Source organism: Hyperoodon ampullatus (genome assembly GCF_949752795.1).
Source record: "Hyperoodon ampullatus genome assembly, chromosome: 12".
Classification (NCBI taxonomy): domain Eukaryota; kingdom Metazoa; phylum Chordata; class Mammalia; order Artiodactyla; family Ziphiidae; genus Hyperoodon; species Hyperoodon ampullatus.
The window spans coordinates 60,453,830-60,467,264 of NC_136925.1; the positions used below are offsets into that span (position 1 = coordinate 60,453,830).

The following is a 13,435-nucleotide window of genomic DNA, read 5'->3' on the forward strand; positions in this document are numbered from 1 at the left end:
GCAACTGAGTAAGAATGAGTTGGATTACTTGCTAAGGGGCCTAAAATATGACATTGGGAAGATAATTACCACTCCACATACAGGGAGAGAAATCTTAAAACAGCAGCAGTTTCCCAAGGGATTCTATGTCATGATGAGGAGGGATTACAGGAAACTTCTACTAACACTTTATTTTCCTTCCTGGAGTGCCCGGAGAGGTTTCAGTAACTCGGTGGACAGGTCAATGGCTACTTACACTATAGAGTTACCCACAGCCCTCATGATAACTTATGCCTTGCCTACTCCTTTAAAAACCCTCTTTCTTTTTGTCAGAGGCATTTAAGTTTTGTGTTTCCACAAGTTTGCAACTCTCAGCTGAGTTTGGTTTGTGACCTGGTAGTTGTTAATTGAAATAGGACATCACACCAAACATGCCTTGAAAGGAAACCAACTATAGAAAGCCAGGAACAAAAGGATGAGTTGGCTAAGTCGATCCCACTCTTTTGGATATAATTTTAAATGAAACAGCATTTTTATCACAAAATGGACAGACCTAAAGGTAAAATATAAGAAAAGAAAGCTAAAATATTCAAGAATTTTTTAAAATTTATAATTATGTTTGTGAAGCAGAGAAGGAAAGCAATTGGTTAGATAATTTAAGCATTTTCCCGAAATACCAGTTTTGTCTCAGTTATCTGGATATTTCAGGAGAAAAATATTGGCATGGATTGTGCTAAAGATGAAAATTCTTCTAATTGTTTTGCATATGTACAAACAATGTAAGTGAAGTATATTAGTGTAGAGTTTAACATTCTAGGAACAAGCAGTCAAAAAAAGACATTATCACTCTCAACATTTTCCTTGTAGAGAAAATTGTGAGATGACAGAGCACGTAGCCATCTGACAAATAGCCATCAGCCTAGTTTGCATGACTTTTGAATTTGTTACAAATTATTTTTAAAAAGAATCTTATTCTAGATATTTTGTTTCTCAACAGGTTTGAGTTTCTATGGCACCGAATACTTATTAAATAGACATCAGTTACTTGATTTAAAAATTCATGAGCTCTCTAGGATTTGAGAAAGAATGTTTTATTCTTACATGTCATTTATTTTCCATAGTGAAAGATATAATAATATCTACAGGGGCTTTAAGATAATATTATTCTTTTAACTAGTTTCACTTGGTATGTGTCAATACCACTGCTAGTATCAAAGATGGAAGTCTAATACAACATGAGTTGTTTTTATATGCCAATGTTTTATTTTAAAACACACACACATACATCTGAACCACATTACTAAATAATTTAGAGATGATAGTGCACCTAGAAAATTCATCTCAGTTAATACACCTTAAACACTATGGGACCCAGCCCTGCTGTCATCAGGTTAAATAGGAGGACTCTGAGACCCAGTGAAGTTAAATTAAGGGACTTGTCCAAGTTCACACAACTAACTGGTTCTATAAGCAGAACTTAGACCCAGTCCCTTAGTGTCGTACTTGCCACAATAGCTTAAGAGAAAAACATAAGAACAAAAATCATAATTCTATTAAGAACATTCACGTTTTATAATTTAACAGGATGTGATCATTACACTATACATCCAACATTTAGTTCACTCTTCTGCCCAAATTCATTTGAGAAGTGTTATACCCTACCTTTCCTGGGTAGATTGTCTCACTGTGGTCAGTTCTGCAATTGAGTTAAAAGAAAAAAGAACTTATTCATGTGAGGGGCAGTTTAGTATTTGCCTAAAATTCTGGCTGAAAATAATACTGGCTTTATCTAAAATATGTCACAGTGACCAGTTAAAAAAAAAAACCCAGTACAGTCAATCAACAGTTTGTTTTGTCTATTGAGTAACCCTCAAAAACACATTTAGCAAATTTCAGTACTGAATTGATCTAACCCATGTCTGTTTCTGTGTGGGAGCTATGTGGTATACTCAAATGCAATGGATGAAGAATTCCTAAATTCTTCTACTAATGGGTTCTTTAGAATTGATTTAGAGCTTCTAACTATAGAATGTCCTCCTTTCTCTAGGAGGATTGCCCTTTGCAAATTTTAAGAATAAGTATCAGATGACCCTTCTTGTCATAGACCATGGATTTAAAGCTCTTCTTCCTAATGATTCCTCAGAAAAAGAAAACCAAGACAAACAAAGCCTGAGGTTTGTTGTTCTTATTGTTGTAATTGTGGTTGGTATAACAACATTGGATGCAGTAAACTCTCAAATGACAGAAGAGTCCTAGGCATATCCTGAGTAGATTGAAAGTTGGAAATAATAATAAATAAGAAAAACCATTTTCCAGCTGTAATTTCTAAAGATAACTGCTATGGGCTGATTTGTGTCCTCCCTGCCCCCAAATTCATGTCAAAGCCCTAACCCGCAATGTAACTGTATTTGGAGATAGGGCTTTTAGGACGTAACTAAGGCTAGGTGAGGTCGTAAATGTGGGGTCCAATAGCATCGGTGGACTTATAAGAAGAGGAAGAGAGAGAGACCGCTCTCTTTCTCTCCCTCCTCAGAAGTACTCAGAAGGAAGACCATGTGAGGACATGGCAAGAAGGTGGCCATCTACAAGCCAGGAAGAGAGTTCTCGCCAGAAACCAACCAGGCTGGTACCAGGATCTCTGACTTCCAGCGTCCAGAACAGTGAGAAAACAAATGTTTGTTGTTTAAGCCACCCAGTCTATGGTATTTTGCTGACTAAGATGATAAACTATTAGCAAACCTTAAAAATATATCAGAAAAGTAAAACACTTTAAAAAAGCTTTCCACTTGCTCTAAACCCTTATAAATTTACCTGCTGCATGATCAGATTGATAGAAATTAAACAAGCAATTTACAGGGTTTCAGTTAGGGCCAATAGTAGGTAGTAAACAGCCTTAACAACCTGCACATTTTTTCTGGTCACTTCTCAAGAGCAGTAACTTTAAAAAGTCATTTTACTGAGAGTAAGTTAATGACAGAATTTGCTGGAACGGCTCATATTGATGAGTTTGCTCAGATGAGTAGTCAGAAGTAGATTGTTAAACATTTTTCAACTAATTCTGAGCTCCAAATAAGAAGTGAAGCCCACTGGTACTCTGAACAAATTGTAAACTTCATAGAGAACTTGTGATCTGCCTTTTCTATCCGAATCAAACAAAATATTCTACTCTAGCTATGGTTAACTTGATCCTTTATGCTACAAATACACTGGCAGAAAATAAATTGGCTTCCCTTCTTTCTACTAATGGATCCCCTTATATTCAGAGACTATATTTCCAAAATTTCCTTGTACTAAAGAGGCTAATAGAATGGAAGCAGAAGTGATATGTATAACTTCTAGATCCCATTATTATAAAGAACCTGCTCGCCCTCTACCCTCTTTTTCCTCCCTCCTGGGGGCTGGTGAGGGTAAGCTGACTTTACCTATGTATGTGAAGTCATCCAGCTCCCAAAGGATTACAGAGTAACAAGACAGAAGGAACCTGGGTGCCTGGGTATCTTTGTGAAGTAGAGTCACCCATCCACTCTGGACCACCTGCCAAGGTTTACACTATAAGAAAGAGAGAAGTGAATTTGTGACTTGTCTGAGCCACTGTATGTTGGAGTTGTGTTTAGTCCTCTAAACAGTGTGCATATCTTACAGTTTACAGTGTGCCTTCCGTATGCTATGTTCTAGAACATCCATCCATTCATTCAACAACTACTTTTTAAGTACATCTTATGTGTTAGCGCTACTCTAGGCTCTGAACACACTACTAAGCCAAGCACACAAAGTCCCTGAACTCAGGAAAACTTTCATTACAGTGATGGGGGAGGAAATGGGGCAGAGAGACAATAACAAAGTAAATACAAATAAACACAATAATTTCAAAACAGTAACAGTAGTTTAAAGTGAAGGCTCTACACTCAGATTGGCCCATGTTTAAACCCAGATTTTGCCATTTATCCCCTGTAGTGGCCAGCCTCCAAGAATGACCCTGCCAATAGAAACATGCACACTGAACCACACCTCCTCTTTTATAGACCCCTCCCCTTGAATCTGAGCAGGCTCCATGACTCACTTTTGACCAATAGAATGAGGCCGAAGTGATACTGTGTGTCTTCCAAGGTTAGGACATAGAAGACTTTCAGCTTCCACCTGGATCCTATGGAATGCTCACCCAGAAAGGGGTCAGCTGTCATGTAACAAGATCAACTGCCTGAGACTGCCAGGCTGAGGAAGCCATGTGGAGAGGCTGTACAGAGAGAGATGCCCAGCCAGACCAACCCTAGCTGTCCTGCCCATCCTGGTGTGTGAATGAAGAAGTCATCTTTGATGTTCAGCCTAATCAAGCCTTCAGATGACTCAGCTGCCTTCTGACTGCAACAGCATGAGAGACCCCAAGTGAGAACCAGCCAGCTAAGCCCAATCAACCACAGAACCAAGAGAAATGACACTAACTTAAGCCACCAATTTGGGTTATAACACAACAGGAGCCAACTGGATCACCAGCTTCATGAATTAAGCACATTTCTTAATCTCTCTGTACCTCCATTTTCTCACCTCCAAGGTTACTATCTCATAAGGTTGCTACTAGAACTAAGTGAGTTAATCTGGAAAGTGCTTACAACAGTGCCTGGTTTGTGGTAAACATTTAGTAAATGTTGGCTATTATTATTTATGATCAATAAATAAAATAGGATGATGGGACAGAAATATTCATAGTGGATGTTCAGGAAGTTCTTACCTAGAAGATGACCCTTGAACTTAGACCTGAAAAGTAAGGACTCCACCATGCAGAGAGCCAGAGAGGAGCCTCCAAACAGAGAGAGGAGTGAGGACAAGGATCCTGGGGTGGCAATGATACAGTGTTTTTGAGAGATACAGACATGGCCAGTGTGATTGGAGGGTGGTGAGCAAAACAGAATCATGTAAGCCATGATAAGGAATTTGGATTTTGTATTAAACACAATAGAAAGCTTTGAGGGATTTTAAGAAGGGGAATGACTTGGATCACTCTGTTGGAAGACGATTTTAGAAAGACAAGAATGGAAGCAGAAAGAGCATTTAGAAGGCTTTTGTAGTCATCTTAGTAAAAGACTTTGGTGACTTGAACCAGTGTTTAGCAGGGGAGATGGAGAGAAGAGGGCAGATTTGAGGATGTGTTCATTGAATGAGTGGCCCTTGGGCTGCCCATCAGGTCCCCATGGTAGAAATGAGATTTATTTAACAAGGCCACTTTGGAACTTACATTACTGTAACCTCTTAGACAGAGTTCAAATCATTATACCCCAGGACGGCTCAAGTTTGTCTCATTTTGTATAGTTCAGGGTTCAGTTGCTACAGATTCTTGTTACTAAATAGGGGATAATAGAATATAAGTTTTCTCACCCATTTCTTATTATTATTCAAACAGGAAAAGCAATTCAAAGCAATCTGGCTTAGTGGAAGGAGCATTACAAGGCAAATCAGGACACAGGTTCAAGTGGCAATACTGTAGCTGACCACTTATATGAACCTGCACAGAATTCTTGACCACTTACGGGCCTTCTTGATTCTCAGCCCCTTCCAATTCTAAAAGTCTATCACTTTGGAGCTCTATTTTAAAATACTACATTACCTGGACATATTTTATGCTCATGAGGTCAGGAGTCACATTCTAAGTACTTTCTTGATGGTCCCAGGATCTAAACTCCATGACTCATGATTTTTGGCTCCTTGAGGCTAAAAGCACCTGCCACAAGGATGTAATTACAAGCAGATCATCACCAGAAAGAAGCTTTGATTTTATTTTTTGCCCATCTTATCCTAACCTGACAGGAAGGGGCCTGACAGTAAGTTGGTCTCTTTGTTTTATTGCCATCAATAAGCCATATTTAACATAAAATGCTTTATAGGCATCTTTCATATAATCCATAAAATTTATTCTTTTTAGGAAAACTTGGGAGGTTTTGCTCAGGCTTTACACTAAGACACAGAAAAGTCATCACTCAAGCAAGTTTTTCTAAAACTTCATTGTTACGGGTGGAAAGCCTCTGGCACACATTTCTACTAGGATTTCCATTTCATAGACTCACAGACATAGAAAACAAACTTAAAGGGTGCGGAGGGATAAATTGGGAATTTGGAATTAACAGATACACACTACTATATATAAAATAAATAAGCAACAAGGACCTACTGTATAGCACAGGGAACTATATTCAATATCTTGTAATACCCTATAATAACCTTGTATAACCTGTAATGGAAAATAATCTGGAAAAGAGGTATATACTTGCTGTACACCTGAAACATTGTAAATCAACTATACTTCAATTAAAAATTGCAAATATAACTTTAAAAAAAAGATTTCTATTTCATTTGGCAGCTCTTTCTTTAGTGGTGACAACAGAAAGGAGAGATTCTACATAAAATGGGAGAATGGAGGCAAAGAACCTCACATGGCACCTGACAGGAGAGTTGTTCAGTTTCTCCTCTCTTCTCTCCTAATATTGAGCAGGTCTAATAAAATATGCTAGTGTTAGAAGACTTAGGATGACATCAAACTCGATTTGTAAAAATTTCACTTCTCACTATCTGCCTGAGTTTCTTTCAGCTCACTTGCTCCTTAAGGTAAAATCTGTCTTTCACGTGCACAGGCTTTGTTGCTTTCAGAGTTACATTTTGGAGCATGTGGGATGCAAGGTTAACTCTTGGATCTGAAAACCATAATGAGTCTTTCTTTGGACTTTATTGTTGCTGTCTGCCAGCTTTAAGTTTTAGTGCTGTAGCATTGGATCTACAGTTCATTGAATTAAATGAAAAGGAGGGGAACAGTAAGGTGAACACCAAGACGACTTCTGAATACTGATCATAAGTGGCGCCCCATAGGAAAAGAATATGAAAAATAATGTATATACAGTATATGCATAACCGAATCACTTTGCTGTACAGCAGAAATTAACACATTATAAATCAACTATATGTCAATAAAATAAATTTTTTAAAATGGTGCCAGGTAAAGATAATAGCATCACCATCACTAATGTCCTTACATAGCCCCCAATCTCACTCACTAGTGCTGTATTCACTTTGGCCACCAAAATATAACAGGCCAGCATCATTATAATTTGAAAATCAGTAAGGGGAGATAATGCTCACCTGACAACATAAGTTAAAACTTAACAAAATAGAGTCAAATTTCAATAGTCTTATAAGCTGAAGATGGAAAATAATCAATTAGCGGCAAAGGATACAATGGCAATTATGTCCAATGGAGAAAGAGGTGTTAATTTGCATAGAAGGTCAGCACATCGTTGAAGTGGTGTTGGTTACCATCAAACAAAGAGAATAACACATCTGGAGGTGTTAATTAAAAGTGAAGAAAGAAAGATAGAATTGGCAGTTTCACCAATTTGCCAGCCTGCGTGCCTCCTGGCCAACTAGTAGGGAGTGTGAGAAAAGGACTAAAATTCAAGTTTAAAGACATATTTCCCTGCCCCCTGGGAAAGAGAATGTGATGATGGTAGATGAAGTCAGTTCAAAAGAAACCCTGATGTTTTTCTTCTCATAAAAAAGGAAGCAAATTATCCCATCCAAGTGCAACTGAATCAAATTTGAACTTCCTGAAAATTTATCAGTTGATAAACGAGGATTTACGTTCAAGGATACACTCCATGCCTAATCTTCATTTTACTACTTTTGGAGATAAATCTTCCATAGCATTGAAATCTTTCAAAGATAGCCTTTCTTGCAGAACAAATTGTTAGAAGTGTGCAACAAATTGGCCAGATGTCTCTGAGGCATAAATTCTCTCTTAAAAGTAAGGTAAGAACTTTTAGTAACTACCTCATGCTCTCACACCACTAGTTTTCTACTTAGTTCTTTGAAACTGTAATGTTCAAAGGATTTCTCTTGTTATTGAAAGAGTTAATACAGTTTCTCAAAAATGCTTCTCTTCTCACAGAATTATAGTTTATATTTTGGGAGAATCTGGCACAGCTTAAGTTACAGCTTAACTGATTTTCTCAGTAGAATCCAACAATAAGTCATTTCCCCCACCCATCTGTCCCTAAGTGTTTATTAGCTGGGTAGACACAAAATGTCAAGAGGAAAAAGTATTATTCATCTTAATCTACTGTCTTCAAGACTGAACATCAGGTACCTAAATAACAGCCTTCTTCATAGCTTGCTCCCAAACAGGTAGCTATTGCTTAGAGGGTTTTTACAAATATCCCAAGTTCATTATCAACCCACTAGCCCTTCCCAGACTAAATGTATCACTGCAGGGTAAGTGGACTTAATTCTCACTTCTCTAGAAAATAATACTCATTGCTAGGCACAAAAAACAGCTTGTGGCATGAAGCTAGTTTTGCTCCTTTCCAGAAATTGCTGTTTTTAAGTTTCAAACCTTAGAAAAATCAGAGAGCAGAAATCTATTCGGATGTATACATTACTATGATTGTTGCTATTCCCCAAACAGCCTCAGCAGCTTACCAACTGAAGGGTAGCAGAAAACCAGACCTTCTCCCTCCAGTAGGAAAAGTACTCTAAGCAAAATCTTCTAGCTTACTAGCCTGGTATGTGGTCAGGCCATAGTTCTGATTCTTAATTATCATCCCATTCCAGAGCCCAAATAAATAAATTACCTGTGGTTATTCTGCAGATATCTCAGTAGCTACACACACACACATGTTTCACAAAGTATTGGCCAATGCCCACTTTCACATAGCTCTTTGAGTCTAAAAATAACTGAAACTTTCATGTCTTACCAAGACTGAGAAAAGGGAGGGAAAATCAAAGAAAACTAATTTGGGAATCAGAGGGGAAACATTTAACAGGCCTGTTGGGTGTTCTCTTAATGCTGTCTTGGATCTCAGATTAAATTATTACACTTTCTGTGTTGTAGTGCTGGGTCATTTGTGCATGAGGACAAAGGCAACTTCAACTTGATATTTCTATCATCCCTGCTGTGTGAAGAGTCCTTTTCCTGGTTTATAACATCAATCACTCTCGCAATAAATCTTGGTAGTGGATATGGTCATTTAAATCTCCACCTGCACAAACAACAGAAAATAAGAGAGCCCATAAATCTCTACACCGGTGATTAACAAATTTTGGATCCTGGGCAAAGATATTATGGGGGCGGGGGGGGTCTCACTAATTCATTAATAAAGACTGATTTGCTGACAATCTGTTTAGTTTACAGCATAGGGGGAAAGCAAACAAGACCCTGCTAGCAAAACAAAATGTTAGAGGTTAGTGAATTCCCAGCTGAGCCCAGGATTAGAGATATGGTATCTTAATGTAGGAGAGGGGTGCAGATTCCGAGCCAAAAGCTCAGAATCCGCTCTTGCATTTTGTTCTAGCCCCTCATCGTCAATGCTTAATTGCAAGGAAAGAAAACCTGGAGAACTAGTACGAAAGATTCATGCATTCTGTCTCTCTGATTTCATTCCATCGATGTCATTCAATCCCTTGGTTTCTGGTTCCCTTTGCTTTTCTACTGACTCCCCAGATTTTCTTCTTCTACAGGAAAGATGGTCGGGGCTGGAGTTAGAGATGGAAAAAAGAACCTTCTGAACAGGACATTTTGCTTAACGTTTTGTAATGTCAGCTTTACATGCAGAACCCTAGTAGCCAAGAGGATGTAAGGAGAAGGTGAAGGCAGCAGGCAGCACTGGGAGGGAGGAAACCAGAAGTCCCAGACAAGGTGATGTCTGAGAGCAACTAACATTCTTAAGACAATATTAACTGCACTTCTAGAAAGAAATTTAGGGGAAAGTTTTAATTTCATTAAGAAAAGATTATCGACTACCAAAATGTTTTCCACACACCAGTATTACTCTATCTCATTTCCTCCACTCCCCCTAAACTGTGTGTGGTTGTGTGTGGGTGTGCAATGGTCAAGTCTGTTCGTGTACACACCGGCAGTTCCTCGATATCTTTAAAGTGACCAGGTGTAGATGGATTTTTTGGTATTTTCTCTGTCATCACCCTAATGATCCTAGAAAGCACCTATTGTCTTAATTCACCAGAGTTAAGGTGTGAAGATATCTTGGAAAAGCCACAGAGCCTTATAGGGTGTTGGCAGGAGGTAGTTGATCCCTGCTTGCATTTTAATTGGTGTTTTCTGGGGGGAAGCGGGGAGCCAGAGGATGCTAGTGAGATTTGTGGGTGGAAGGCCCAGAAAGAGCAAAAGGATGTGCTCGTTTTCCTAAAGTTCTCAGTTTCAGGCAGCTATGACCTGTTAAGAAGGAAAGCGGGCCTTAGGAGATGGGCCCCCCCGAGAAGGAGCTTCAGTAGGGCCCGCTCCTCCCCAGACCAGCCAAGAGTGGGAGAAGGTGACTGGTATTTGCGTCCTGCAATGGAGTTGGTTCACATTGCAAGCTGGAAATCAGGGGCTGTGCGTGAGAGTTTCCCTCCGGTTGTGAAAGGGGTCTAGGAGAGTTGCTGGGGCCTGGCAGGCCCCTCCCCTGGGCTGCAAGGATCCGCCTCTATTCCCCAGATAAATTCCTAGTGTCCACCAAATTCCTCAGCGCTCTCTCACACTCCTCTACGGCCACGACTCCGGGGGTGGGGAAACAGAGCGTCGGCTTCCTGCCCGCAGAAGCCCTCGCGGCTCCTTCTCAAGACTCTGCGGAGGGGAAAGGGGTGTGAGACCCAACCAGACCCGCAACTCCCGGCTCCCAAGCCGAGGTGGCTGCCCCACACTCCACGTTCGGGGGGTCCACTGGTTTCGGGGTCTGTCTCCTCTCTTCCCTTTCTCCTCTCTCCCTTCCCTGTCTCTCTCATCCTCTCCCCCAAACATGTCCACCGGCTCCCTCAGCGATGTGGACGACCTTCAAGAGGTGGAGATGCTGGACTGCGACGGGCTGAAAATGGACTCGAGCAAGGAGTTTGTGACTTCCAACGAGAGCACCGAGGAGAGCTCCAACTGCGAGGCCGGCTCTCCCCAGAAGGGCCGCGGCGGCCTGGGCAAGAGGAGGAAGGCTCCCACCAAGAAGAGCCCCTTGAGCGGGGTCAGCCAGGAAGGGAAGCAGGTCCAGCGCAACGCGGCCAACGCGCGCGAGCGGGCCCGGATGCGGGTGCTGAGCAAGGCCTTCTCCAGGCTCAAGACCACGCTGCCCTGGGTGCCCCCGGACACCAAGCTCTCCAAGCTGGACACGCTTAGGCTGGCGTCCAGCTACATCGCCCACTTGAGGCAGATCCTGGCCAACGACAAGTACGAGAACGGTTATATTCACCCGGTCAACCTGGTAAGTTCTCCGGTGCGGCGGCGGCGGCGTCCCGGGGAGGGTGGCGGGGGCGACCCAGCGCGGCGGCAGTGGGTCGCCGGTGAGAGGGTGCGCGCCAGCCTGGGAGCCGCGCATCTCAGTCACCGCCAGCCAGAGTCTCTAGGGAACCGGTGCAGGCGATCCCCACACGGCCCTCACTCTCTGCCTTCCAAGCCGCGGGAACGCGTTGATTTATGCGAGTACTTGACGTGGCAGCCCAATTAGGAGTTCGCAGGAGTATCGAGCTGGCAAAGAGGAGGGATCCCTCCGCACTCGCGCCAGCGCCTCCAGGGCCGGTGCGGGACAGCGAACGCGGACAAGGTGCTGCGCGCTGAGGCGGCATTTTAGTAATCCTTTTATTCTTCTTTCAGCTGAAGAGTAGAACTTGATTCCCCTCCCCCTCTAATTCCTGTAAATAAGAACAGCCAACTCTGTTTCTTTCCCAAGGATATGTAGAACCTTTACAGATGGACACATCATGCCCCCCCATAATTGTCACATAAGTCCCCAACTATTTAAATATTCTGCCCTTCTCCTATAGGTGGATTAACATTTTCGAAGCCCAGAATTTCTAGCAAATACCAGCATAATCGGAACATTATCACGAGTATTAGTGTAATAAGTAATATTAAAATAGGTCACTCTCCTTCAAGTTTAAGAACATGTTACTTTTTATCTTAAAAAATAATGCTCATTTTTCTCAACCGCATTTTACTGTTTAAGAACTATATTTTAATTCCTTTTTCATTTGATTTAATTTTAAACCTTCCAGGGGCTAAAGAAAAACAAAAACTAACTAGCACCTCTGTTTATATATGATAAGAAGGGGAGGTTTTCCTCTTAAAAGTCTTCTTATCGGTGGGCACTAGCGAGAGAGGTTTGAAGGTTTGAATTGTCTTCTCTCTGAATTGGTTTCAGGAATTGGGGGTGGGGGGGATGCAAAACCACATTTTGCTGTGAAACATATTTTTCCTTCTAATTAAAAGTCAGGGTTTTTGAATGAGTAAACAGCTTTTAAAAATCTTTCCCGAAAATGAAAGCAGTGCCTTCATTTACAACTGCTGCTGCCTTCATCTTTGAATAAGAAACTTAAGTGAGCTTTATTATACACAGAACGGAGAAGGGAAGAGAAAGCTATGCTTGCTCAGCCCAGTAGGAACACAATGTGAAAATACACGGCTATATTCTTTTATTAACATTATTTGTTTTTAAGAGCTGGCGATTAATTTAGAAACTGTGGTTAAAACCGGCGTTTGTGATGGAGGAAACCAAAGACAGAAGTAGGGAAATCCATGGGGGTGAAAGAGAGAGGGCTGGGAAGCCTGACCAGGACGTCAGAAGAGGGCCAGCAGGGCGCTTCACCTTGAACCCGGTGCCCAGTGGCGCGAGGTCCTTCTCGGCTTCCCTGCTCCGGTTCACCCTAGCATCTGCCTCCGGGCTGTGGCAGGGCAGGAGCCACTGTGGGCTTCCCAAGGGTCTCCTCTCTTGGGTTTCACTTCGAACCCAGGGCGAGCCCCTCTTTGCTCTACCACCTCGAGCTGTGGCTTGGCGCCAACGCTGCTTTCTGCTTTACCCAGCCACAGGGCGCACTAGGTCACCGGGAAAACTGCAGAGATAACGGGCCTCTCCAACTCACTGCCTGCCCCCCACCGCGCCCTTTCCTTTGGGCGCCCTTTCCTTTGGTCTCGGGCTCCCGCCTCATCCCACCCCTCCTCCATGGCCACTTACCTCCTCCACCCTCTTCTCTCCTGCAGACGTGGCCCTTTATGGTGGCCGGGAAACCCGAGAGTGACCTGAAAGAAGTGGTGACCGCAAGCCGCTTATGTGGAACCACGGCGTCCTGACCTTGGAGGTGCGAGTCTGGGAAAGGCGCGCTCCCGGGGCGGGGGGTGGGGAGCGGGCCCCGGGAAGGCGACCCTTGCCCTCCCTGCTCTCTGTCTCTTCTTCCCCCTTGCAACTCTCCTCTCCCTTTCCCACCCCTCGAGAACACTTTACAGCGACGAGGAGATTCGTTTCCAAACCAGAGGACATCAATTGTACTTACAACGATTCCCATCTATTTAACTTTATTAACTTCTACCGTGAATGACTCTGCGAGCCTTGCTGGTCCAAGTGCAATATGTAATTATAAATATATAAATAGATAATAAGAGCCTATCAATGTGTATCTTTTGTACAATATGTTGTAAAATGTAGATCATAGAATAGCTGACTTTGAC

At 42.1% G+C, this 13,435-nt stretch overlaps 1 protein-coding gene across 1 annotated transcript; it reads left to right on the forward strand.

Annotated features, from left to right (window-relative positions):
• Positions 1–10,748: 10,748 nt before the first annotated feature.
• Positions 10,749–13,060, forward strand: TCF21 (transcription factor 21; the record flags this gene model as incomplete). Its single annotated transcript, XM_079716792.1, has 2 exons — positions 10,749–11,198; positions 12,971–13,060. The coding sequence occupies 2 exons, from the start codon at positions 10,749–10,751 to the stop codon at positions 13,058–13,060; spliced, it is 540 nt and encodes a 179-aa protein (XP_079572918.1).
• Positions 13,061–13,435: the final 375 nt, after the last annotated feature.